The sequence below is a fragment of the Colossoma macropomum genome, unplaced genomic scaffold (assembly GCF_904425465.1).
Source record: "Colossoma macropomum unplaced genomic scaffold, Colossoma_macropomum, whole genome shotgun sequence".
Classification (NCBI taxonomy): Eukaryota; Metazoa; Chordata; class Actinopteri; order Characiformes; family Serrasalmidae; genus Colossoma; species Colossoma macropomum.
In genome coordinates this window covers 6,648,527-6,676,314 of record NW_023494789.1, presented here as the reverse complement: position 1 = coordinate 6,676,314, position 27,788 = coordinate 6,648,527, and the positions used below count along the sequence as shown (strand labels likewise).

The following is a 27,788-nucleotide window of genomic DNA, read 5'->3' as shown; positions in this document are numbered from 1 at the left end:
TTCTCCCAAACGTTTTCTTCTCTTTCACGAATATTGTGATTATTGAGTGATGAGGTCACTTTGAAAGTTCAAAAGTTGCTCAAATTATAGATATAAAGTAAACAATTAATGTACAACAAATTACATTTTGGGGAAATCAGTACAACATCCTTAATGCCCTCATGCCTTTAGCATCAATATTGATTAATACACTGTGGGGTATTTGCTACATCTGAGCTAAAAAAATCAATTTAATTTACTTTTCAGCAAAGAAACCTTGAAGAAAAATTAGATATTGTTCCTAAGATGAGTTCACAGATTTTTTTTGAATGGTGAAATGCATGTTTTATTAAATTCAGCGTTGTTGAATTATAATTAATATAATTAATATTATATAATATTAATATTATAAACCCTAATTGTGGGATCAGCCATTTAAGTAGAAGCAAAACAAAGTTTGAAAATTCTCAAAAGTCTAAAACAAGTACATGAGGGAACAAAAGATGAGCGCTGTTGATCAATACATTTACATATTTCATTTTTTTTTCTTATTTTTTTAATTTCTTTCTGCCGTCGTACTGTTTTTTTAATCATATAATTCGTGATTTTGAGGACTAAAAAAAAGCACACGAGGAAACATAAGTAACTAAGCTACTACCCACCTCTATCTATTAGCCAATCACAGCTGAGTGGGCGGGGCTTCGTCTGAATACGGGTGGGGAACACACTAGCGCGTGAGAGCTGCAGGTTTACACGCTTTACTTTGTGCGCCGTGTTTTACAAACGCGCGAGGCGGCGGAGTGAATTTGAGTGTTTTCTGCTAACGCGGCTCTCCTCACACAGACGGGTTTATGAAGAGGACAACTTCATCCTGAGACAAGAACCTCTGTGTTTAGGTGAAACGTAAGTTCATTTTGGTTTACTTTGTTCTGTCGTCTTGCTGTCATCCAGTGGGCTGTGTGAAGTGTAAAGGGGGTCGTGTCGCTGTACGGAACAGCAGAGATTCAGAAGTAGTGGGCACTGATGACGCTGATCAGTGATTCACAGTAAATGTGTGAATCTGACAAATAACTGAGAGCAAACCTGTGAGAAGACCTTTTAATATTATCACTGACTGAGCAGAGAGCCTGAGGCTGAACTCACTGATGGCTCAGGACTGCATGCTTTTCTTTTCTGTTCTTCTTCACTTGTTGACTTTAAATTAAAGTTCCCCCAGTTTTAGGAAGTTTAGAGTGAAGTTACGAAATAGAGGCAAACACTGTCACCACACAACAGGAGTGTTGGCTTCAAGTCCTGAACCCCATGCTTTGGACACTTGCACAACATTGGACGTTCAGAGTCTATTGTATCTGAGGCTTGGGAGTTTGTGAGACTGTACTGAGGCTGTATTGTTATGTTGAGAGTCTGTTCTCAGTATAACACTGCACTGTGCAGAGTGTAGAGTTGGGCAAAAATGAAAAAGTAGTGATGGCTAAATACTGAATACACTGTCCTAAATGTGATCAGTAACATATTACATTACAATAACATTACAATAGTTAGAAATACTATTGCAACGTATTACATTACAATAGTAATGTAATAATAGTAAAAAGTTATGTACATATAGAATACATTTACATAGTGCTAAGGCACATGGCAAAAACCTACTCAGTTCTCACTGTTCCTCACTTCTGTTAACACAAATTTCGCTTATCTTTTAAATTTAGTTAAAAAAAGTCTCTACATTTTTTCTCTCCAGACCCCTGATGCTAACCTTATCACTCACTAACATGTCCTCTACTGTGGAGACTGTTAGTTTGATCATCCCTCAGAAGAGCTCAGTAACACTGAGATTAATAACTGATCATCACGTTGTTTTATCAGTCTACTCAGGCTCTAGGAGGAACCTCAGTGTTTGTAAAGATGCCGTTTGAGTCTGTCTAGCAGGCATGTTTGCTACATGCTGTGTGCTGATTTTAAAGTAGCTCATTTTTGTTATTTATAAAAATGTATTTATTTTTTATTTAGTTGGTAAAAGTAGGCTAATCTTGTAATACCATAAAAAGTAACTGTATTCTGAATATTGCATGTACAAAGTGTAACTTGGGCTGAATGCAGACACTTCTGTATTCTGAATACATATTTCAGATATTTGTGTTGTTACATCCCAACCCTGATGCTGTTTAGCAGACACACTTTGGTCATCCTAAAACTGTCTTTTTGTTATGTAGCCTAAAAGTGAATATCCATGCGTTTCTTAGCATCCAAAAGCTTTTACTGTAGTGCCACAGGGATTGACTTTTAGTGAGTGATTTTGATCACCGTTTATAGCATCTTGATTAGAGTTAAACTCCTACCAGTAGCACCTTCTAGCTTTGATTTTGTTGCATTGTTCAACTGAATTTCACTGACACTACTGAGATGGACTGAATTGACTCTGCTGAAATGTTTAAGATAGCCTGATATATATTTAAAGAGTAGAATGGCTCAGTCTTAATCTAGATTATAGATACTGTGCGGTAATCCCAATACAGTTTTTCTGTCACTTTCTTTGAAACTCTGTCCAACTCGAATTATCACTACAATACATTTTAACACCAGTTAAACACGTTGAACTGATATTGCTTGACTGCATAGATCAGCACCCTTTATATGTATGTTTAAGAAGCAGAATGGCTCAGTCTACCTTAATACACAATCTAGAATAAGACATTTAGATTTTTGTAATCTAGATTAAGACCAAGACTGATATTTATAATCTAGATTGAGTGACAGTACACTCTACAGAAGCATTCACAAACATGTCCACTACTGAGAAGACACTCATAATAACACTCACATTGACATTTTCTTTGTATATAGTACTGTGCAAAAGTCAGAGATCACCCATAATTTATTAAATTTCTAGTCAGAATGGCCATCAAGTACAAGTTGTTCATCTGTTAGGAGAGATTTCCAAGGAAATTAGATATTAAATAATCCACGTAAATAAGGAAGAGGAAAGTCAAATGAAAAATTTCCAAAAAAGTTAAAAAATAATGGAAGACCTGGTAGACCACCAAAACTGTCCCCATCAGATGAAGAGGAGAAAATCAAGCTCCACTCTTGCTTCAGATCTGAATAAATCCATCCTTCCACTGTATGTGTAGCTGTCAAGAAGCTGTTACTGAGAAAAGGAAACAGACAAAAAAGAAAATTTGCAAATCAAACAAAGAAGCTGCTGGTGTTCTCAGAACAATGGACTGACCACCACAGAGTCCAGACCTCAACATCACTGAGTGTGTTGAGCGTTATCTGGATTGTGAGAAGCAGAAAATGCAACCAACTTCTAAGACTGAACTTTGGATCTGTGGATTTCTTTAAAAAACAAAACTCCGAAATGAACAAAAGCCTTAATAAACGCAGAAGGTGGATTTTTCCCTGATGCTGAAAAAGAATGACGTTTTGACTGGAAATAAATGGTGGTCTTTGACTTTTGCACAGTTCAGTATGCTTTATATATATAAAATACTATATGGTGTTTTTTGTCTAGACCATACATTTACATTGATCAAGTAATATCCATACATCAATATAATACAGTAAAAGAATATCTGCCTCTAGTTTATATCTCTGAGGGTGCAAAGTGGAAAATTTTGGTTTGATATCCATGGGTGTTTCCCAAGCGGATATAAGTTAAGCAAACTGTCAGCGCAGCTGACAGGAGCTTCCTGATTTAAGGGCTGGACAGTGACCAGCCAGGGGCCAGGGCCCAGAGATAGACAGATAGAGAGAGAGAAAGGGAGAGAGAGAGTTATTAGGAATGTAACATCCCATAAACCCCTCCTTAGGCTCTTCAGGAAGGTCAAGAAGTTATCATGTTTCAGCCTTTTGTTTTCCTACCAAGTGCTGCAGTCCATCCAGACAGCCAGTGCCCAGTCATTCAATCTGACGGGACGTGTTTCAGTCCAGTCTTTTTTCAACCTTATCTTCATTCAAATCTGGCTAATGCTTTGGCACAAAGTTGCGGATCCGTTTCATGGGCACTGCTTCTTAGATGGAGACATGCTGGTTTCAGTAGCGCTTTCCTGTCCAAGGGCATTCCCCACCAGGCCATGAGTGAGTGGAGTATAGATGAGATCTCACTGTTTTGTTAGGAGAAGCAGGAGTGTAGAAAGAAAAACAAATAAGTCACTGCCTTTTGAGCTTCCTGGTGTGACCCCAAGCACACCCAAGGAAATCCCAATATAGATATGGAAAGGCCTCCATATCGCAGTGCACCGATGGCTACATAAAAACAATAACAATACAATAACAGAATGGAATAATTACCTGAAAACCTTCCCTCATTTGTTACTGCCCCACCTTTTATGACTCTAGACTGGGGGGCCAGCTCCTGACTTGGAGGACCAGAGTCCAGCACGGTTTGGTGATTTCCCTGCTGAATCACACATGATTCAAATCTCCAAACTGTGCTGGACTCCGGCTCCCCCAGGAACAGAATTGGAACCCCATGTTCTAGACTAAAAGAGATTGAATTTAAATGATGAACAGCATCTAAAAATTGTTTTTTGCCATTTGAATTGTACCATAATTACATTACATTACATTATATGAGGAATGTAGCACAACAGCAGTGGATTTTATAGAACATAAGAACATCTTAAGTTAACTCCAACCTTTTTGTAATGAAGCTAAATTAAGATAATTACAAAGGAGTTGTTCTAACATAGCGTCGCTGTCCACAGAAAACCATGCATCTCCGTTTTTGTTGATTTTTATTTTTCAACGTCATTTCAACACACCAGCTGTCTTTTATGTCATGTGAAAATTTCATGATGAATGGACCAATAGAAATGCTCTAAAATCACGTGGAATAAAATCTCTTTACATTAACTTATCTTGAAACGTAAAAGTGTTTTTGCCTTCTCCTGTAAAGTTACTATTTTGGGCTACCGGCCCACCTTCTTAAAAATAGAAGTTTCAGAGAAATCACATTTGGTCCCCTAAAGAATATTTTAATCAGTGGTAATTGTAAGATATTTTAGGTGGGACAATAATGGGGGCCACAGTTTCTGATTGTGCACTAAATTATGCAGAAAAATGTCATATTTAAGTGTGTTCCCTGTGGAGGAGGTGTTAAATTAATTTTATTTCCAAATTAACAATCCATGTCATTTGAGTCTTATTATTTCACCACAACCATTAATCATTACTCGGCATGCTTGGAGGTGGTGAATGACAAAAGAAAGGCACTTAAAGGCCAATCAGATTTTCACCTGGGCCAGTGTTGGTCCTGGATACTCCCCTGCTTTGAATTGTATGATTTCAGTTGAGGTTTTTAAGAACCATACTTTGAAAGGTTCTTTAGAAACCAGAAGTGGTACTTCTATAGCATCACTCCAAAAACGCTTCTTGTTATTAAGAGTGCAGGTTACCTCAAGTTAGCCATTCCCATGCTACTTCGTGGTGGACTGCCTTAATAGTGATAAATGTAGCATATAAAAGTCCACTTGGAAGGTGATTACAGTTTGCACTGAAGATGTTCTTGGGTAAAACAAAACAGGCATGTGAAGCCTCATGATGGCATAACGGCAGATGTGTTAAAGGCAACATTCACCCCATATCTGGGTTGTTACGTCATCTTTTTTATTGTGAAGTTACATGTGGACTGTAGGGCAATGACAGTGTATTAGGTCAAACTGCAGCCTAAAGCTTGGCCTAATTCATTCTTACTGTAAAACAAGACCTGGATCTGTAGTGGAAAAGCCCAAAATGTACCCCCCCCCCCAAAAGTTAGAAATTCCTTTTAATCATGAAATTGTCATATTCAGTAGATATTATGTTCTTATCCCATGCAAAGTAGAAGTAACTAGTAAGTGCTTTTATTGGCTACCTGAGTCTGTGACTCCAAGTTCTGTAAGCTTTCTCAAAGAGTGAGCTAATGGTAGTTACACTGTTTGGGCCAGTTTCCCAGACATGGATTGAGCTTAATCTAGGACTAAATTACACTGCCCGTGGCGAATGACCATTGGAAATTCTTTTTAGTCTAGGCGTAGTTCAGGTCTTAGAAACTGGCCTATAGTGATGCCAATATGGAGCTCTAAAGAACCTTTCGGGGATGGCTCTTTAAGAGCTATTTTTGTAAAATGAGATGTGCATGTGTGAAGAATCTGTTTAAAGTAAAGCTGTTCCAAGAACAGCACATCCCAGCCAAGAACCACTTCTTAATTAACTTTTAATTGGGTGCCTTATTTCTCGTCCCAGGTGAGAAACTGTGTGCCGTTTGGATCTCTGTTTGTTTTTGAATGAATGACAAATGAGATAAATGCAAAAGTTCTTTATATATGGCTCCTGTCCTTTCACAACTGGATCTGTGATGTTTTATATGTGGACTGAAGAAAGACTTTTTCAAAGACTTCAGTCCAGAAGGTTTCCATCTGAGACATTTAACAATGGTGCATTATGACAAAAGGCCCACAGCAGGCCAATAAAGCCTCTCGTTAGATCATATGCCCTTTTGTAAGTACGGATGCACCTCTCCTGCTCGGCGCTGTCAGCGAGAGATGCTGAGAAAGGAATGAGGGAAGGAAGGCAGGAAGGAAGGTTTAAAAGGATGGACGCTGCATATGGTTTTCAGCACCATTTATTATTAATGCCCGCAAAATCAAATGCCATGGTTTATGAAAGAAGATGTGTTGGATTATTATAAACTGGAACTACTGGAAAACCAACAATAAAGCGAACAAATTCCAACAAAGTTAAATCAATCTCGGAACTCAACTAAATCCAGATATCTCTAATAGCTTTTTAACACAGGTTATTCTTCTTTGCAAGGTGATCTTGTCCTCTTACCGTGATCAAAGTCTCCATGGCGAGTGGCATTTCCTGGTGGAACGTGTTTTCCATTCAGATAGAGAGTTAAAAAAAACTCTTATTAATTCAGCATGTCTGTCTGGACTTCTCGGAAGCGTGTCCTTTACTGTTCCATAAAGGCAAAAGGCCGATGGATAATTTTCCACATGAGCCCAGTCATCTGGTTTCGTTCCCCCCATCCGCGCAGGAAATGTTTGGAGGCCAAACAAAAGAATCACATGGCGTCTCGTCCCCTTGACCACAGCCGGACCGACAGGTCCTGTCTTAAAAAGGAAAACAACAACAAATCCACTAACATGTCAGAGGTGCTTTAGAGAGCTGTAGTGGGTAACATATGGAGGGTCATTGAGAAAAGTCTGTCTGGGTTGAGTCTCTTAAGGCCTTAAAAGAATACAATAACAAACTGTTTTCAGTGTTGTACAGTATGTTATTGTATTTTGCAATGAATTATGGGAGCTGATGTCCATTCTTAATACATACATACATACATCATCTAAACCGCTTATCCTTCTGGGTCGCGGTGGGGTGCTGGAGCCTATCCCAGCTGTCATTGGGCGGAAGGCAGGATACACCCTGGACAGGTCGCCAGTCCATCGCAGGGCAGACAGACAGACATACATATACAAATCACACACACATTCACACCTAGGGTGGTTTAGCATGTCCAGTCAGCCTGACTGCATGTTTTTGGACTGTAGGAGGAAACCGGAGTACCCGGAGGAAACCCACGCAGACGCGGAGAGAACATGCAAACTCCACACGGAAACGACCCTGGTCGCCCGGCCGGGAATCGAACCCAGGCCATTCTTGCTGTGAGGCGACAGCACTACCCACTGTGCCACCATGCCGCCCCCCAGTCTTAATAGTACTGAACAAATTACAGTAGAGTTTCGGAAAAAATTAGGTATCCCAGGATTCCCTGAAGTCACTACAAAAGTAACATGAAAACTAAGGACAGTATTTCAGATCCTATAACTTTAACACGATGAACGAGATTTCATGAAAAGACTGTACAGTAAAGTGTAAATGCATTAGATGTATTAGAAAAGTGAGATAAGCCTGCTAGCCATGCAGTAGATTAGTATGGTTTTTATAGTGTGTGTGTATAACAGATGTCATTCGGTCAGTACACTGTTGTATATGTAGTGTTGTCTCAGGTTGGGCAGAAGAAGCCCAATGGGAAAGCGTTAGCTAGCTAACTAATAATGTTGGTGAGAAAGCCTAATGTTAGCTATAAGTTGGTTTGTGTTTAGATACTATACTGTTTCAAAATAAAAGGGTTAGAAAAAAAGTTAGCTTCACTTCCAACCTCATTATCTAGTTAGCTAGCTCGCAAACGCTAAACGAATGAACTTCTTTTCATTATGTTAGCACCACATACCTTCTCTGAAACAACTTAATTGAGCTAAACTTTTACCTAGCGGTGATGTGCGCTAGCCTAGCTCACCAGAGCCTCGACTAGCTAGGTAACTTAGGTAGCTGGCTAGCTAATTGGCTAACTTCTGCCAAAGGCTTCTTCCGCCGAAGCTGAGGTTTTGTCGAGCTCCAGAAAGCATACATATTGGTCCACTGGCTTGATAAGGTCAGCACCCTGCTGACTGTTTGCCACTGCTGGTCCACCCTCGGACCACCCAGATTACTGCAGTGCATACAAGATACCTAACTAGTTTTTAATCTCCTCAAACAAAGTTTAGATGTACATAGCCTTATTTTGGAAAATAAACTTAGACAAATATTAAAACAACCCAGAGAAAAAAATATTGACTAGGCCTGATATCATATGGTTTTGTTGAAAATGTTCTTGCTGTAAAACTGCTAGATTCTTTCTGATAACTAAAGGAAAAATAAGAAAACTGGGCCGTGAGTGGAAAATTAGCAATAAAATACGACTCTGCTTAACCACCAGTGGGCCGCTCGGCAAAAAGTCAGTGGGCCACCAGCTTTGTCATCAGTGGACCAACTGCGGCCCCCTGTCCTTCTGCTATCTGGGGCATGGGGCAGTGTTGCTGGGGCTTACTAGTTAGCAGAGCAAGATGTGGCCCCCAAAAGTATTTGGACATTTGTGTCAGACTTAAAAATGTATTACGTTTGTTGTGTTGAAAAAATAAATTGTCAAATCAAGTAGCAGAGCATTCCAAGACTGTAATTTCCTTTTAGGAAAAGTGTTCTTTCAAAAGGCGTCTGGTGTTTTTCAGATGATTATCGTTTGAGCACTTTCTTTCCAGACTTCTGCACGTTCACAGTCAAAATGCCTTTGTACACCACTGAGATCATGATCCCTTAAATGAACACATGCTCACTCACACCATTGTAAGAAAAACAGGTCTGAACTTTGACGTTTCCACCTCTGTGCTTTGCAGTAGCGTCTGGTTGAAATTCTTGCCCACACAAAGAGTCAATCATGGGATGCTGTGCTTTTTTTCTCTGATGCAAATATCGTTTCGTTAAACGTTTAATGAAGTAACTTAAACTTCATTAAGGTTTCACAATAATTTAATAGTTAAAGAGTCCAAGTGCTTTTGGTTCGTACCAGTGAGTTAACATCAGCTGTAGTTGTGTTCAGTAATTGACCTTCATTGCAGTTACTCTCATTTGTTGTATTTTCAGTGCCTTCTTCACTATAGTTTTATACTTACTGTACTCGCTAGCTGTAAGCAAATGTCCAGCATTACTGTAGATATACATCAACATACTGTGTTCACAATAGTTACTGAGATTTTAATGGTATGGAATTACAGTAAAATTACTGTAAAATACTGTAAATTTTACAACTTCTTTTTTTTTTTTTACAGTGTTTTATATTAATAATAAATGACCATTAGTGGTGATCTAGGTCCTGTTGTTGGATTCCTTGAGTAATTCCTCAAAACATACAACAATGGTTACTCGTAGGTGGCACTGAGGTTTCCTAGAGACACCACAGCCTTTCACCTTCATGGTAAACTAGAGGTCATTCTAAGTAAAAGCCATCATAACACAAATACAATGTGTTTTCTCTTTTTTAAAAAACTTGGCCCTGGCCTGGTCCTCCACAGCCAATACAGGCACAGCGAGTTTTGTAGTGCGTGTCTCAGGATATTCTTGCTTCCCTTGTGTTGTAGTTGGAGGTCCCTTGACAGACTGAACTGTTATGTCAAACAGGCCTGGATTCTTTCCACTTGGCTTCTGTTGACTCCATTGCCACAATCCTGGCTTGAAGAACCCGTTGATAGATCCCCAGCTATTTGCTCAGGGAAACTTGGAGTTTACTATTACTTACTATAACAAACCCTCAGAAACACACTGTTCTTGTCCATCCGTCCCTTTGTTTGAAGTACAGTGCAGTTAGAATTCAGATCACTTCTATTTAAAGGTGGGGCAATACGACAGAAGTCATCATGGGACAAGTCATTTTCATGATAAATTATATATATATATATATATATATATATATATATATATACACATATATATATATATATACACATATATCATAAGAAGTTGGAATGGGTAAAATGCACCAGCAAAATGTATGAGTACCATTCAGTGTTTGCAACAATGAACTATTTAAGTAGGAAAAATCAAACAGTTGTTAAAAACAAAGCAATGGGCTGACGGTTGCTTGTTACTATGCAGTTTATGCAGTTACTCTGGCTGTTGTTGTTTACAGGCTATAATTGGTTGATCTTTTTTATGATGTGGAGGTGCTTCGGTGTCCTAGAAGTAGTGATCATACTCACTCGGAAAAGCATATTGTGACATAAATTTTTATCACTACAATAATATATTGTCACCTCTAATAGTATGTAGAGTAGAGAGAGTTACATGCTGCTTATTCACTTTTCGAATTTACAAGTAGCCGCTTTCTGCAGGCCCTCTAATGACCATTCCACCAGTGGAAATCAATCAAAGATAATTTCAATGAACATAAATAAAATATTTTCCCTGTTGTTATCAGATTAACTAGCCATTATTGACTGCCTCACTGTATCTGACTGTTGAGCTGCTAGTGAGCAATGAGAAGATAAGGGGGGTGAGAACCCACACACATTTTCTAGGCCGCTTATCCTTCTGGGTCATGGAGGGAGCTGGAGCCTATCCTAGCGGTCAATGGCAGAAGGCAGGAAACACCCTGGACAGGCCGCCAGTCCATCACAGGGCAGACACACAGACATATACATTCACACACACACACATTCATACCTAGGGGCAATTTAGTGTATCCATTTGGCCTGACTGCATGTCTTTGGGCTGTGGGAGGAAACCGGAGCACCGGGAGGAAACCCACCCAGACACGGGGAGAACAGGCAAACTCCACAAATAAAGAACTCTGGTCGCCCAGCCAGGAATTGAACCCAGGCCCTTCTTGCTGTGAGGCGACAGCGCTGTCCACTGCGTGCCGCCCAGGGTGAGAACCCCCTCAAATGAAAACAATTCATACCTCTCCACAAAGATGGCTGTGTTGAGAGGCAGCTTTCTTTATTTCAAAAATCACGTGCAACTGCCACAATAAAAAATAGCAATTAAACACAATAAAACACTTTTATAAATGCTGACCTGCTCACTGATCTACAAAGACAGAAATCCAGTTCATATCCGCTTTTATAAATCATGCACGTTCCCATCAAAATATATCCCATAAATGTTCTTAGAGCAAAAACTGCATAGCTCTGAGGGACCTCCTTCAAAACAGCGAGAAACTGCATTTCATGGCTGTCTAAAGGGTCTCATTTGTGTCCATGTGTGCCTCCTCATTGCAAGTTAGGGGTCATTGTTGACTGCATCACAGTGATTTGACACATTTCTCTTCTCTTTGTTTCAGGACATAGACAGGCACCATTGTCCAGTCATAGAACAGACAAACCATGTCTGGATATTGGTTGACCTCATTTCTGTTACTGTCCACAACCTATGAGGTACAGTATGCCTAATCATTTTTGCAGTGTAAAAAAATAAAAAAAACATTTTTATTAACATTTTATTAACTAATCCTTACAGCTCTTCATAGTGGCCCTTTCAGTGGAGAATGACACACAAGAGAAGTCTAAGAATGATGGTCACGAAATGGACATCACCCAAAGCAAGATTGTAATGGCACAGTTTGAATGCTACCAGAAGATTGCAAAAGATCACTCTGATCACAGTCAAGCAGGTGAGAAATCCAGGAATCTTAATTCTGGTTGGATAGAGTCTTCTGGGTAGAACAGCTGCACAGTCTGTCATCAGATATTGTGCTAAAAGTGTTTTTTTTCCTCTTAAATATCATTTTGTTAAACAGTTTGTGATGTAGCTTAAAGAACTTCATACTTCAAGTTTACCAAAAGTTAAATGGGTAAAGTATCCAAGTACTTGTTGGGGTTACTTCAAGTGAACTGGATGTAACATAGTAGTTTATACCAGTGAGTAAACAACACCTGTAGTTGTGTACAGTAAAGTGCTGGCATCTGAACTGACCTTCAACAATAAATATTATTTGTTGGAATTTCACTTTTATGCCTACTTTACTATAATTTTATACTTTCTGTTAAGCTGTAAACACGTTTAGTATTACTGTAGATATAGCGGAACATACTGTGTGTTTACAATAGTTACTGTGATTTTAATGTTATGAAATTACAGTAAGGTTACTGTAAATTTTATAGGATTTTTACAGTATGTATGATAGTCATAGTAAATGACCCTTAAGATTTTTTGTGAGTTAAATGTTTAGATATATGGGAACATACTGTGTGTTTACAATAGTTACTGTGATTTTAATGTTATGAAATTACAGTAAGGTTACTGTAAATTTTATAGGATTTTTACAGTATGTATGATAGTCATAGTAAATGACCCTTAAGATTTTTAGTGAGTTTAATGTTTAGATATATGGGAACATACTGTGTGTTTACAATAGTTAGTGTTATTTTAATGTTATGTAATTGCGGCAAGATTACTGTAAATTTTATAGGATTTTTACAGTATGTAGGATGGTCATAGTAAATGCTTTTATGCCTATACTCTTTAGCTGTAAACACATGTCTAGTATTACTGTAGATATAGCGGATCATACTGTGTGTTTACAATTGTTACTGTGATTTTAATGTTATGGAATTACAGTAAGATTACTGTAAATAGCATTTTTACACTATGTTACACTATGAAAGTCATAGTAAATGACCATTAAGAGTTTTTAGTGAGTTAAATGTTTTTGTTACTGTCTTTTGCTGTACAAATGATATGTAATGACATAATGACGTAATTAAATACATGGTTAGTTTAGGGCACAATTTAGGAGACTTGGCCCTCTCTATTTTAGGGACTTGTTGACAGGCACACAAACTTTTGTCAGATGATTCTTTGCTTTTACGTGTAAACGGCAACTGACTCACTGGAATGTCATTGTATGTTGTGTTGGGTGTGTCCATAGGCATGCATTGTTCTTCTGCAAACACTCAGCTATATATTCCTGACACATGGCCTGGCTCCAACCGCTTCCAGGCAGAGATTTGTTTGACATCAGTTGTGAAGATTGTCAGTGCTTGTCTAGATTGAGCTTTGAGGCTTTCTGTCAGCAGCGAGCATAAATCAGGTTTATGTCTCCCATAAGCAGCACTTAAAGAAGACATAGCCAAGATGTGTATTTCAATGAGAGTACACTCTTAAATATAAAAGTTCCTAAATTGTTCTTGGCTCGGACACACAGTTCTAGGAATTTCAGTTTCTTTTTTACCCAGTTCTCCCCCCCAATTTAGCCATAGCCAGTTCCACCCGCTAACTAGGTCTCCCCCATCACACGATGCTACCAAGCTGTCAGGGTAAAAGTTACGGGCTTCCTCCAGCTTATCTTTTGGAACTGCTGCTAACCCAACATCGTTGGACAGCTCGACATGCTCTGTTATGTTAGCTCGTCTGTGCTGGCTAGTGTTGTGCTGATTGATAGGGGAGGTGGCCATCCTACCCACCCAGAGAGAGCGAAGACAGTTATCCTCTCTTGGACTTCCGGCTGTGGAAAGCTGTGGCATCACTGGCGTAAAAGAAATTGACATGCGGGTCAACTTTCAACACTTTAAAAGTCACCGTACAAACGCTTATTCCACAGTATGATATTTACATTTCCACGTTTAGCCTGGAATTTCAGTTAGCGTTCATTAGATATACAGGATAAAATGGCCAATGAGAAGTAGAGGCCAGGTACAGGCCTACCTAATAAATTGTCAGCTCAGTGCCTTCTCACTCAATGTAGTGTCTTACTATTGTATATTGCTAGCAAACATGAGTGCCTTACCATATCCACAGACACGACTGAGAAGTCTGAAGGAACTTTGTACGGCTAACCATGATAGCTGAAGGTATCTGTCAACTGTTTGTGTTACACCAGGAATTTAGCTCACAATCTCCTGATGAAGGGCCAGTATTTAGACCACATGTGCCAGGCTCCAGTCTTCGCAGGCCAAAACCCTGAAGACTTCAGCACACCTCATTAAACACACCTGATTCAGCTTTTCAGTTAATTAGCATGGCCTTCTTGAACTGAATTCAGGGTGTTAGATTAGGGTAAATGCTAATATCTGCAGCACTTTGGCCTAGAAGGTCCCCAGTTTGACATGCCTGATTTAGACTTCTGAGCCTCAGTTCGACTAAGATTAAGTGACCTTTATCAGTCCCACAACAAGGAAATTTCACCTCCGCATTTAACCCATCCGTGCAGTGAAACACCACAAACACACTAGTGAACGCACACACACACTAGGGGAAGTGAGCACACTTGTTCGGAGCGGTGGGCAGCCCTATCCACAGCACCCAGGGAGCAGTTGGGGGTTAGGTGCCTTGCTTAAGGGCACTTCTGGTCACAGGGCTGGGGTTCCCTAACCTTGAGCCCATGACTGCCCCAGTTGGTACAGAGCTTCACATTATACGGATGCATTTTAAACTTTAAAGATTCTTCACACTCACAAGTTCATTTACAAAAACACTTAGTGTTTTCTGCTCTTATATATGCTTTAGTTGGATGGGCTGGTAAATGAGCTGAATAATTGTTTCAGGTGTGCTAGAGCAGAAGAACCACCATAATATGCAGGGCAGGGGGTTCAACACCAGGAGTGGGAACCAGAGTTCACAGGCAATAAAACACCGACCAAAACACCATCTTTGGCACCTTTATTAAGAGTGTAGTTGGATTGCATTGTAAAAATGTTGAACGTATGTCTATTAATGTCTGTTTGAAGCACTTAGAGGTGCTTTAAGTTGTCAACTTGGGAACAGTTACTTGTTCATCTGTAATGCATTCTGTAGCACTTTATTTTGAGAGTCCACTGTAGATGCTTTGTAGATACTCACCTCGTTTCTAAGTAACATTAAACCAAAGATCTATTAGATGCGACTAAACTTTTGATTGTAATGAATTCTACTGAATAGATATCCATAAACCTAAGCCTAACCCTAACTTCCAATCAAAGCCTAAACCCCAACCCTTATCCTAACGTAGAAGAGATCATTTGTGAAGAAGTTGAGCACCTGTAGATAATCTGTAAGATCTGTAAGGGACTATCGAAGTAAAGTGTGCTAAGAAATTCCTGCTATGTTTTTTTCCTATCAGTAGCGAGCAGTGAATCCAATATGGTAACTCTTGTGCTGTGTGTTGCCACAGGGGTGCTGTCGTGTAACCGCACATGGGATGGTTGGCTGTGCTGGGATTACGTAGAGACTGGAGTCACCGCAACTCAACACTGCCCAGATTACTTCCATGACTTTGACACCTCAGGTATGTTTTCGCTCCCACTTCAAATGCAAGTTGCACTGCAGTCTCACAGTTAAATAAATAAATAAATAAATAAATGTACCTTAGATATTAATTAATAAGTATTATGCATTATTTGAGTTGGCATCATGAGCTAAATATAAACATAATCATCATTTATAGGATATTTTATATTCCCAAAACCCTCAACCCCTAAATTTCACCTTGTAAAAAAAAGTTTTAATTTTTTTTTTCCAATTTCTTTTTTTAAGGATTTTTTTATTTCTTTTAAAATAAAGTTGAAAGATTTAATATTTAAATTAGAAAAGTTCAAAAAAGGCTGTTCCCCATTTCCATGTCTCTACTGAAACACAAAGCATAGAGCAGGAAGTGAGGCTGCATTCCTGTTAGAGCCCACAAAGAAATGTGTCCCGAAGTCTGAAAATGAGTGTATAACATTAAGAATTATCACTACTGAAACTCATTTTTCTGCACTTAAGTAAACATTTTTGTGTTTCAATGAAAAATATGATAACTTCATGTGTGTACAGCTGTTCAAAGCTGTATTTGTTTATCATGTACAGAACTTTTTAAGTTCTGCTCAAAATGAGCTAAAATTGTCACCACCGAAACAGTCACTACTGAAACATTTGATAAAGTTTCGGTAGTGTTAGTATTGTTTTGGTAGTGAAAAACGTGATTGTTCAATCATTTAGTTTAATAAACACAGTTAAGTTATAGGGTCACTCAAAGCAAATAGATTTTAGTCCAAATTCCAAAAGAGTTAAAAGTCCAACAAGTGTTTTCAACTCTGACTGGACGAGATCGGAGGAGTGAACCATATATCATGTACTACATAGACATGTACATGTGGTTGCCGTGGACACTGCTTCACAAAACTTTGAGGACACCTTTCTAAACATATTTCAAATAATTGAGTAGATTTTCTTTACCAGTTTGCAACAAATAGATTTGCCATTTTTCTTTGAAAAAACCTGCAAAACTGAAGGAACAATAGACTGAAGTACTGCCTGACAAACAATTCATATTTTATCCCCTTGTTTATATCAGCACTTTCAGAAGTATAAACATCTTTGGAGTAGACAGGTTTTAGTTTATGCTTTTAACAGGAGTTTGGAAAAGACTTTCTATTTAGGCAAAACCTGCTGTTCATACCAAAGAAAAGATTTTTTCAAATAAAATTGCAAGTGTTTTTCTTACTTAACGTAAAAGTAACAGCGAAAACATTACGCTGTTCATTTCAAAAGAAGGCAAAGTGTCCACAAACCATTCCTGAGCAGTGTGGGTGAAAGTACAGTCGTGTGCGAAAGTTTGGGTGCTCCTGGTCAAATGACTTGTTTTGTTGTTTTTCTAAGTGAAAATAAGTGAACACACCCTCTGCAGAGAACACACACATTTTAATGTACACTGTTTATTTTCTGAATTTAACATACTGAACCCTGGGGTGGGCCGAGCGCCAAAACACGTCTGTGCTTAAATCTTTGAATTATATGTGCTGTCTACACTTCATGTTGGAAAAAAATATAAAATGTAGCTCTTTCAAAGGTAATGGCATATTAACTATGTGATGTCATTTTTTCCAATAAGTTAAAATCAGCAAATAAATAGAAAGTGTTCACTAAAGTAAAACAAAAGCCATAAATAAATTTATGCCAACCCACCTACAGACAAGCTCATGTCATGGATTTGCATGTAACTAAAACCAAGCAAAATTCCTGTTTAATTCACGCAACTGTGCAAAATTTCCAAATCAAGCTCCAAACACTTTCTCAGTTAGCTTTTATAGTCGGCACCTGTAACTGTCCTTTGCTGTGGAATTACAGAGGAGGGATGTATCGATGTTGGAATTCTAGGCCAATGCTGATGGCCGATATTTTTCATGTACGTAAAGTTCTATATGAAAGTTTGAGCATTCTTGGTCACATTAGATGTTTAGTTGATTTTCTGAAGTGAAAATAAGTGAACACATCCTTAACACACTTAAATGTGGAATTTTTTCTGCAAATTTCAATGCACAATTTCCATTTATTCCATGAATGTAACATATTAGAAAAATATAAAGCAAAAAATATTAAATATTCCATAACTTTTGCACAGGCTATTTTTTGGTTTCCAAATGTGTTAAATTCAGCAAATAAACAGTAATTATGCAGTAAAATGCAGAAAAATGTGTTCACTTATTTTCGCTTAGAAAAGCAACAAAACATCATTGGTGTGCAAACTTTTGCATACATCTGTATCTGCTGGTACAGGTACATAAACATTTCTGAAATATAGAATTTAGGACTAAATCCACCTGGATTATCATTACAAAGGAATAAAACTCAGGCTATAACTCAGCATCACATCAACATTAAATTCTCCTGGAGTACAAAAAATATGTATTTAATTATTGGTTTAATATGAGTTTGATTTAAACATCTGGGTCATTCTACAGAAACGTCCACTTTCTATCTATCCATAGGAGTCACTGGTGTTACTGATCATCATTGGTGTTACACAAGAAAGGTAACACCAGAGACATTTTTAATGAAAAGTGCTTTTTTTTTTACAAAATGGCTGCTACAGAGCATCAAACCACAAGTTGTCAATCATGGAATATCCACTAAATTATGTAATTTAATCCATTTTTATTCTGTTTTGTCACAATTACCTAAGAATAAAGTCGGTCACACCAGTGACTTCAGCTAAAAGCTTCATATGAAATCATGAGATAAATGAGAAAATCTCTGATAACTGAAAGACACAGTGGACTCAGCATGTGCTTTTCTTCATAGATCCTCAGAAAACAGGTAAAAGGAAGTCAAGTGATGTCATCAGTGTGATTTTTTTTTCAAAATAACAGGCTTTTTGTTACGCAGTAACACCAGTGACACGACTCCTGGGGACAACTTACAACGACAGTAATTGTTTTTATTTTAAAATATTTTTGTTTTTGAAATGTAATATATCTGTAAATGCTAGGGACACAAAAATGGACATTTCCATAGAGGGTCTTATCTGTTTAATGATGTCTTTAAACAGCTATGTGCCAATACTATTTAATTCCAATATGCATTCCTACTACAGAGCATTACAGCCTTGATCGAGGATTTCTCTTTATTGTTTTCTGAGATATATACTGTTTTTGTTTAGCGGTGGCAACGAAGATCTGCACGGAGGATGGCCATTGGTTCGTCCACCCTGAGAGCAACAGAACATGGACCAATTACACAAGCTGTTCAACACAGCTCAACACCGAACACGGCAAGGTGAGCTAGAATCTGAAATGTTCTAAAACTGCTGTGAGGTCATCATAAAAAAGACAAAGATACACAGCACATATCAGCTTTATATGAGGCTTCAGATTTGAGGACACATGCTAAACGTCTGACTGCATTGTTTGTTTGTTGTTTTTTTCCTTTAGACGGCGCTGAACCTCTACTATTTGATTCTTATTGGTCATGGATTGTCTTTGATATCTTTGTCTGCTTCTCTGGCAATATTTTTCCATTTCAAGTAAGTCAACTGTAACGCCACTACATTTTAATTGTGCACTGTTTGTACCGATAACTAGTGATGTTGCTCCATGTGGACTGATTTATTTGCTTTACCCACAGGAGCTTAAGTTGCCAGAGGATTACACTCCACAAGAACCTTTTCTCCTCCTTCGTCTTATTTTCAATTGTAACCATCATTTGGTTCAGCGCTGTTGTCAACAATGACAAGTTAATACAAGCAAACCCAGTGAGTAGTCCACTTTTTCTAAGGGATAGTGTTATTATATGTTACTAATCTGAACCAAGGACCTAGAACGTAGAATCTGTACCCTGGTCCTTAACCCATCACATAATAGCCATGTTTACATGCAGCCTAATAATCCATTAATAATCCGACTAATAGTTCAATCGGAATAGAATATGTCCATGTAAACACCTCAGTTGGAATAGACTAATCAGATTGGGGCCATTCGGAATACAGTTTCTATCCAATTGAGCGAGGTGGGTAATCCTGTAAATAATCAGTTAAATAGAAAAATAATAGCTGTGCAAACGCCTGTATCTGATTACATTCCCTATCTGTTTAAGTACGTTCTGATCATGTTCGTTGCGTCATAGTAAAAGTTTATAACGTTCAACATGGCGTCTGCAGAGGAGACGAAGTATATGCTCTGATCTTTAAAAGACGGTGGTGGGACGGGCGTCCAGCTTATGTGTCTCAGAACACGACGTCTTCCTCTCGGCCTTCTTTAATAAGGACATGTGAAGGATGTTTTCCTGAGTCTGACATCATTTTAAAGTAATTAAAAACACAAGTGCTGCTCACTGCTGCTCGTCTCACTCTGACTGGACTTGTCATGGTAACGTCTACACTAAGTGGTTCTCTGCACATGCGTATAATGTCGGAAAATGTCTGGTGTGAATGTAAACGGAGATTTTCCATCAGATTGTTGAGTAGAGTGCCTATAAACACCTTAATCTATCAGCTTAAAGAACTATTTTTTTAGTTAAAAGTATTGAAAGATGTCCAGAGTTAAGTAATTACTGCTATATATGTATATATACACTGATCAGGCATAACATTGTGACCACCTCCTTGTTTCTACGCTCATTGTCCATTTTATCAGCTCCACTTACTATATAGGTGCACTTTGTAGTTCTACAGTTACAGACTGTAGTCCATCTGTTTCTCTGCATACTTTGTTAGCCCCCTTTTACCCTGTACTTCAGTGGTCAGGACCCCCGTGGACCCTCACAGAGCAAGTACTATTTGGGTGGTGGATCATTCTCAGGACTGCAGTAACACTGATGTGGTGGTGGTGTGTTAGTGTATGTCGTGCTGGTATGAGTGGATCAGACACAGCAGTGCTCCTGGAGTTTATTTTAACAACTGTGTCCACTCACTGTCCACTCTGTTAGACACTCCTACCTTGTCACTCCACCTTGTAGATGTAAAGTCAGAGACGACAGCTCATCTGCTGCTGCAGTTTGTGTTGATCATCCTCTAGTCCTTCATTAGTGGTCACAGGACGCTGCCCACAGGACGCTGCTGGCTGGATATTTTTGGTGGGTGGACTATTCTCTGTCCAGCAGTGACACTGAGGTGTTTAAAAACTCCAGCACTGCTGTGTCTGATCCACTCAGACCAGCGCAACACACACTAACATACCACCACCACGTCAGTGTTACTGCAGTCCTGAGAATGATCCACCACCCACTACCTGCTCTGTGAGGGTCCATGGGGTGGTCCTGACCACTGAAGAACAGGGTAAAAGGGGGCTAACAAAGTATGCAGAGAAACAGATGGACTACAGTCTGTAACTGTAGAACTACAAAGTGCACCTATATAGTAAGTGGAGCTGATAAAATGGACAATGAGCGTAGAAACAAGGAGGTGGTCATAATGTTATGCCTGATCGGTGTATATATAAATAGTGTGCCATAACTTTCACATAGGTCACCTTTTATGTTTCCCTAGTATGTTAATTACTGCGACTGAACAGTAATTCACTTAGAAAATTAGCAAATTATCATGTCATTTAACCAGGGGTGCCCAAACTTTTGCATATGACTCATACTCGCTTGTGCCTGTTTTCTCTTCCAGGTGAGCTGTAAGGTGGCCACGTTCATCCATCACTATATTCTGGGCTGTATGTACTTCTGGATGCTGTGTGAGGGGATCTACCTACACACGCTCATTGTGGTGGCTGTGTTTGCTGAGAAGCAGCACCTGATGTGGTACTACCTGCTGGGCTGGGGTGCGTTCATCATGTCTCACTGTTACTGCGATTTTTTTGCCTCTGCTTATCTATGATTGCCAGTTTCAGACACAAATTGATGACGATGTGACTGAGCATTTGTTTCTGTCAAACGTTTTCCAGGATTTCCTCTCATTCCGGCTTTGATACATGCTGCAGCCAGAAGTTATTACTACAACGACAAGTAAGTTTATGCACTATTGAAACTCACTGAAACCACAAAAGAAGCTGTTGATGTCATTAATACACAGTCGCCCTGTGTTATTGCACTGAGAGGAGTGTAACAATGTGAAAATCTGCATCTTGTTTTCTCCTCGCTGCAGTTGTTGGATCAGTTCAGACACGTCTCTGCTTTATATTATCCATGGGCCTATTTGTGCTGCTTTACTGGTGAGTGCTCTCTCTCTCTTTCCCTCCTTTCACCAGCATGTGCTTTTTTGCCTCTGTGTTTGGACTGGAAATCTAATTTGAATTGTTTAGTTAGCCGTTCTGTGTAGAATTAACAGAGAACACCTTGATTTTATGGAACTGTTCCACCAGCAAGTTCGCTGATTAGATCTCTTTCCCACGTTCTGTGATCTTAATTGAGTTTTTCTGATGCTGGTGTTGCCGCTTGCATTGTAATCAGTGCACACAAACTGAGCTAAAGCAGCTTTCTTTCCTTGCCCCCTTCCATTAATAACAGACAAGCTTGTAGTTATTATGATTTAAAATGCATGGCTCCTAGAAGTAGAACAATTCACATAATTTAAAATTCGGTCTGAGACATCTTTCAATGCAGCACAAATAAGGAGTGGCTGAAAATGTGTCTTGATGTTTCCATTTTCAGTTAATTACAGCATTCAACATTACAAAACTGCAATATGTAAAGCAAATGTTATGCTTTATACTGTGCCGCACAAGTGCTCTAGCTCAGGGGTCGGCAAGATGCGGCTCTTTTACTGCCCTGTTGTGGCTCCACAGCAGAGCTAGATTTGTAGGTAAAAAATAAAATAATCCTCCTTTACAGTAAAATAAAGCTCTGCTGGTCATTCAACACAGTTTAACAATAAATGGTGTTAAACACTGGAGTTAATGTAGAACTGCTAATTCACCATTTAACCCTGAAGACTGGCATGCAGGCTGCTGATCACCTTAGCAACGCAGACATCTTGCCTAGCTGGTAGCTAACGAAAAGACAAAGAGAAAGCTGGTTTCCTGTTACGTTAAATCTGCAATGAGAAACTGTCAAACACTAAAACATCACGAAGCTGAAGTCAGCCTTTCGTTCGCCGGCTTCTCGTTTGAATTTTCTCCTGCATTTAAGGTGGAATTTTAAAAAGAAGCTGCAAGTGAGAAGCTGACATTTTACATTAAACTATTCTACTTTTGGAAAAAGTTTCCTGCCGTAAATGCAAGAAAAGCAGCTATAGTTGAGCTTAAAGCAGAGAAAAGTAAGTCTGCGTTTTTTCGTTTATATTATATATTTTAGCGGGGCGGCACCGTGGTACAGTGGGTAGCGCTGCCACCTCACAGCAAGAAGGGCCTGGGTTCGATTCCCGGCCGGGCGACCAGGGTCGTTTCTGTGTGATGTTTACATGTTCTCCCCCGTGTCTGCGTGGGTTTCCTCCGTGTTCTGTGGTTTCCTCCTACAGTCCAAAAACATGCAGTCAGGTCGATTGGACATGCTAAATTGCCCCTAAGTGTGAGTGTGTGTGAATGTGTATGTCTGTGTGTCTGTCCTGTGATGCACTGGCGACCTGTCCAGGGTGTATCCTGCCTTCTGCCCAGTGTCAGCTGGGATAGGCTCCAGCACCCCACAGCGACCCAGAAGGATAAGCGGTTCAGATGGGGTGTGTGTGTGTGTTAGCATATACTAGCACATCAGCACATACTGAGACATATTTACAGCCAAGATGTTAAAATGGACACAAAATGTTGTGGCCCCCAAGGTGGTTTGAGAGTAAGACGCAGTGGTAGCCATGGCTTTGGCTACACACTTCTCCGTGACGGCGACCCAGGGGCCAGTATAACATCTACACATAACTTGGACTAATAGACAACATTACCAACACAAACAGTGCCTTTGTTGGAGGGTGCGCACATACCATTAGCCTTTACGTGAGACCATTTGCATAACCACACTTCCAGAGTCTCCTAAAGCCAGCGCCAACCAGTAGCAGGTCACTACAATATGTTAACCCCAAGCTAACACACTAGCCTAGAGTTAACATGCAAGTCACGATGCAAAGATACGGTGTGTTGTACTATTTCCTTCATAGCTCCAGTCGCTTCTTTGTGCTGGTGCATCTACACCAGGAATACAGTTCTCATCCAGCCCTTCAGATGAATGTGGAATCCATGTTCTAAATTAAAATCAATCTGAGGATCATTTACAAAATAACGATTGACACGTCACTCAACCAATCACAAACATCTTTAAGCGCTACTTTTTCCAACAAATGAATTTAAAAATCCGCCCTAACTCTTCAGAAGAAGCCTGGAGTGAATGATTCTGCCGGTAAATCAGTCGCAATTAAGCTAAGAGACGTGAAAAGGTGAAACTGAGAAACGTGTAATTCAGACACTAATCATCTGTAGGTGGCGCTGTTTTTATTCCATTCTTGAAGCTGAAGGAGTTTTGGGTTAAACTGTGAGGCAGACCAAACTCAGAGCTCAGTGCCAAACTATGAAATCATTTTAATATGATGTCTAACAATAAATAATAGCAGATTAATGTTAAGTTAGCTAACTTAGCTTTTCTTGGTTTACCTGCTGACACTGATGAGCCCTCTAGGCACTGCTTTAAATGTTCGAACCCTGTCTCTTCTTTATCTCTGGTTTTCTCAGGTGAATCTGTTCTTCCTCCTCAACATCGTCAGAGTATTAATAACCAAGCTGAAAGTGACCCACCAGGCGGAGTCCAGCCTCTACATGAAGGCTGTGAGAGCCACCCTGATCTTGGTGCCTCTCCTGGGCATCCAGTTTGTCCTATTGTCCTACAAACCCGCAGGACGACTCTCCTTTGAAATCTACGAGTATGTGATGCACATCCTGATGCATTACCAGGTGAGAACTGCTGGAGAGCAGCAGGAGAGCGCCGACAGACATGTCGGAAATGTTGTTTGTTTTCCTGTGTTATGTTTTACACCAGAGAGGACAATAATGTATCGTCGTTGCATTGTGTAGAGTACATTAACTAAAGCCGAAATGAAGCACTGTGAACCAGTCTCAGTACCAGAGGCCTTGAGCCCGAGTGCTAAAGGTGTGTTGATTTTAATGTAGTGTCAACACATTGAAAAGATGAACGTTCGAAACAGTGTGTCAGAAATGAAAACTGTATCGACAGGATGCCCCTCAGTCTCTCCTGATGGTCTCTCATTTGCTGTCTTTTTTTGGAAACCGCTGTTGACGATGACAACTAGGCAATTTTAAGTCACTAATAAATTCTAGAGTTTATGTGTTGAGTCAAGAAATTTTAATATATATTTAAAATGGAATCAAATCTTGAATTCAGAATCCAAAGTCATTCTGAATATGTCCCTTTAAACCCCTACTTCATGCAGAATTTTAGTTCAGAATTAAGTGTCACAGAGTGCAAGAGTAAGACAAAGGTTTTGTTTGTCCTTCCACCATCAGATGTCATTTTCCTGAGTTCAGAAACAGGTTGCTTTAATCAAAAAGCAGACAAATCGGTCTGCTCTGGTCTGGGTACCAGATACCTTGAGTTGTACAAGGCTCTCATTGTTTGCTCATCAGCAGAACCTTCACGGCTGCCCCTATTGTCCTTCCCTCATATAAGCCTCTGTAGCAAGTCAACTTTATTACACCTCTTATAGATAGTAAAGGATAAATTTCAGTCTGTCCTTATCAACGTATGTTGGAGTCAGGCCATCATCTCAATAAAAGAGATTCAGAACTTTAGGTTAAATTTGCTGAATTACAAAACATGTAAAAAGCATGTAATTGCCTCAGTAATGGCCTATCTTGTTTTTTTTTATTTGAATTTAGCCTTTAATTTAATCCATTAAGGACATAAGCACTGGCAAGCACTGCAAGACACTTGTAAGAAAGAAAGGGAAAGAAAGGGGTCACAATAAACACACACTTACCACACACACACACACACACACACACACACACACATACACACACACACACACATACAAATAAATAAATTTATGAACTAAACTGAATTAAGGTAGGGGATTGTATCATTACGCGTAGATCCTTTGTTAATTATCTTGGATATTTTTAGATGAAAGTTTGTTGTGTTTTAATTTAAGTTTGTTGTGTTTTAATTTAAGTTTAATTGAAGTACTTAACTGCTTAACTACTAAGTTCCTTGCCAGACAGACACAGTTCCTGGACAGGGATTGTTTGATGCTGTTGGCATTAAGTTTGTTTAAGTGGCATTTTGATAATGCCAGTAACTTCTAGATGGTTGATTTGTCAAAGGCCTGGGAAAAGAAATGACAGATATCACTGAATAAATTACATTTGATGTACATTGGGGTTACATCCCTGGGAACAAATTGGTAGAAGTCAATTTCAAGACCTTAACTGTGGAACTTAGAGCAGCACAGCTTAAGCTAAATATGATACTGTTTTTAACAGTTAGTGAAAGACACATTTGCAATACAAGACATATTACTGCAGCTTATTTTAGTTTGATTTAATAAGATGATTTTTAAGAGGTCTTTTTTCAATATTCTGGAATATGTGAGTAGAAAAGCCTGCTTAGTAAGACCAGTGGTACATCTAATCCTGTTAGTTTCAGTAAGAAAATAAAGACCTGGTTGCTGTATAAAGTACCTGATTGATTTTTATCTTCTTGACTGTTTGGATGTATGCAAAATGTATTGGATGCTGCTTGTTGGTAATGTAAATTGCAGCATCTTTGCTGTTATATATCAAGGACCACAATGGAAATAAGTCTTAGACTTTATTGTGTTGTCCTTGACAAAGGAGTTGAGCAGTATCCCCAGAATTTAAGGCTAATCAACAGTCCATACTTTGATCTGTAGATGATCTACATTATCTTATCTCTGTACTGTTTTCTCCCACGCTTTAGGGTCTCCTGGTGGCCACAATCTTCTGCTTCTTCAATGGGGAGGTGAGTCATTGTGCTGGTACACTTCAGCAAATTTTAGGCAAAGTTGAACTCAGTTTTCATGGATTTTAAGTCATGCAAACATGTATCATCATTTTCTCTGCTGAGGTGCCAGTTTATTTTTTAAGACATCATCACATGGGCATAAACAGCTGACTGGACCAAAACTTGTATCTCTCTCTGGCCTCTAGGTCCAAGGTGTGTTACGGCGGCACTGGAACCAGTACCGCATGCAGTTTGGTGGCACCTTCTCCAATCACGAAGCCCTGCGCTCTGCATCCTACACCGCCTCCTCCATGACGGAGGTGCATCGTTGCTACAGCATCGACGGACACATGGAGACACTGAACGGAAAGAGCTTCCACAACATGGAGGCCACCATCCTTCGATCAGATAACCTGTACATGTGAAAAGGCCACTGATGTGAGCATTTAACTCAGAGGACCTGACTACAAGACTTAAGGTTCAAATGTTCCCACTGGGATCTATTTTGACTGGACCTTGAAGTCCTTTCGGGACCAAGAAAGGGCCATTGAAAAAGGCTTTTAAACAACACCACTCTCCTTGATTTCTTAAGGAGGATAGGATTCTTAATCACGTGGAGTACAGAGGAAAGCTAGCACATACATTACTGCGTCCTTCAACCAGTTAACTCTGAAAGCACCATCCAATGGTTGTGTCTTCCAGCCTTAAACAGGACAGCGTTTGGGATTAGCAACCAGCAAGAGTCTTTAAACGAATTAATGTGGATTAATGTGGATCACTCTGGCATTGAAAAGAAAGTTCTATGAGATTCCAAAACTGGTTTCTGTACTGAGGGTGTGTTGATTGTGAAACCCCATCTGTTCTTTGTTGTTTCCGCACGTGTTGGCTTGAAATGCAATGTTTCTGAAAAGTGGACTTTATACTCTAAATCGAGACAAAGACAAACCACAGCAAGGAAAAAATGTATTTATGGAATGTCCCGATGCAAAGCTGTTATGTCTTAAGCTCTGTATGCTAGGCGCAGGGAAAACCCACAACATCCGAATGGTAATGAAAAGGAATGTCCAAGGATCAAATTCAAAAGAATTCCAAGCGTTATTGGATAACTGTGATTTGGACTCCACATGGAGTTGTGTCTTTAGCAATGACTACTTATGGAGAGTCTTGAAAATGGATAATACTGACAATATAGAAACCGAATATTCATTATTTCCTGAGGTTTGTCGGACCTGTATAGATCAAAAATAACTCCACCACAGTTGGCCATTCCGCATAATCTTGTCCTCAATACAGTTCCGAGTCTGGCTGTACCCTAAAGGGAACAGTTACTTCTCTCACTTCACTGATTTTACAGTCAGCATACATGAGTTTACAGTAAGGTCTTTAGAAGACAGGTTCTAAATGGAGATCTCATTCAGTGTGTCCTTATGTCTGGAACA

General features: G+C 39.3%; 1 protein-coding gene across 1 annotated transcript; it reads left to right on the top strand.

Annotated features, from left to right (window-relative positions):
- Nucleotides 1-701: 701 nt before the first annotated feature.
- calcrlb (calcitonin receptor-like b) lies at nucleotides 702-27,165 on the top strand. The gene is made up of 13 exons (XM_036569911.1): nucleotides 702-882; nucleotides 11,618-11,711; nucleotides 11,794-11,947; nucleotides 15,425-15,538; nucleotides 18,671-18,786; nucleotides 18,942-19,033; nucleotides 19,135-19,261; nucleotides 21,119-21,272; nucleotides 21,396-21,456; nucleotides 21,596-21,662; nucleotides 24,102-24,320; nucleotides 26,326-26,367; nucleotides 26,556-27,165. Exons 2-13 carry the CDS (start codon nucleotides 11,661-11,663, stop codon nucleotides 26,772-26,774), a joined length of 1,416 nt encoding a protein of 471 aa, XP_036425804.1. The 5' UTR covers nucleotides 702-882; nucleotides 11,618-11,660; the 3' UTR covers nucleotides 26,775-27,165.
- The last annotated feature ends 623 nt before the right edge of the window (nucleotides 27,166-27,788 follow it).

Excerpts from the sequence above, each read along its gene's own strand:
- calcrlb (XM_036569911.1), top strand. The coding sequence starts at position 11,661 with ATGTCTGGATATTGGTTGACCTCATTTCTGTTACTGTCCACAACCTAT. Across the intron at positions 21,457-21,595 it reads AGTTATTACTACAACGACAA|TTGTTGGATCAGTTCAGACA; the intron begins GTAAGTTTATGC and ends TCCTCGCTGCAG. Across the intron at positions 26,368-26,555 it reads TCTGCTTCTTCAATGGGGAG|GTCCAAGGTGTGTTACGGCG; the intron begins GTGAGTCATTGT and ends TCTGGCCTCTAG.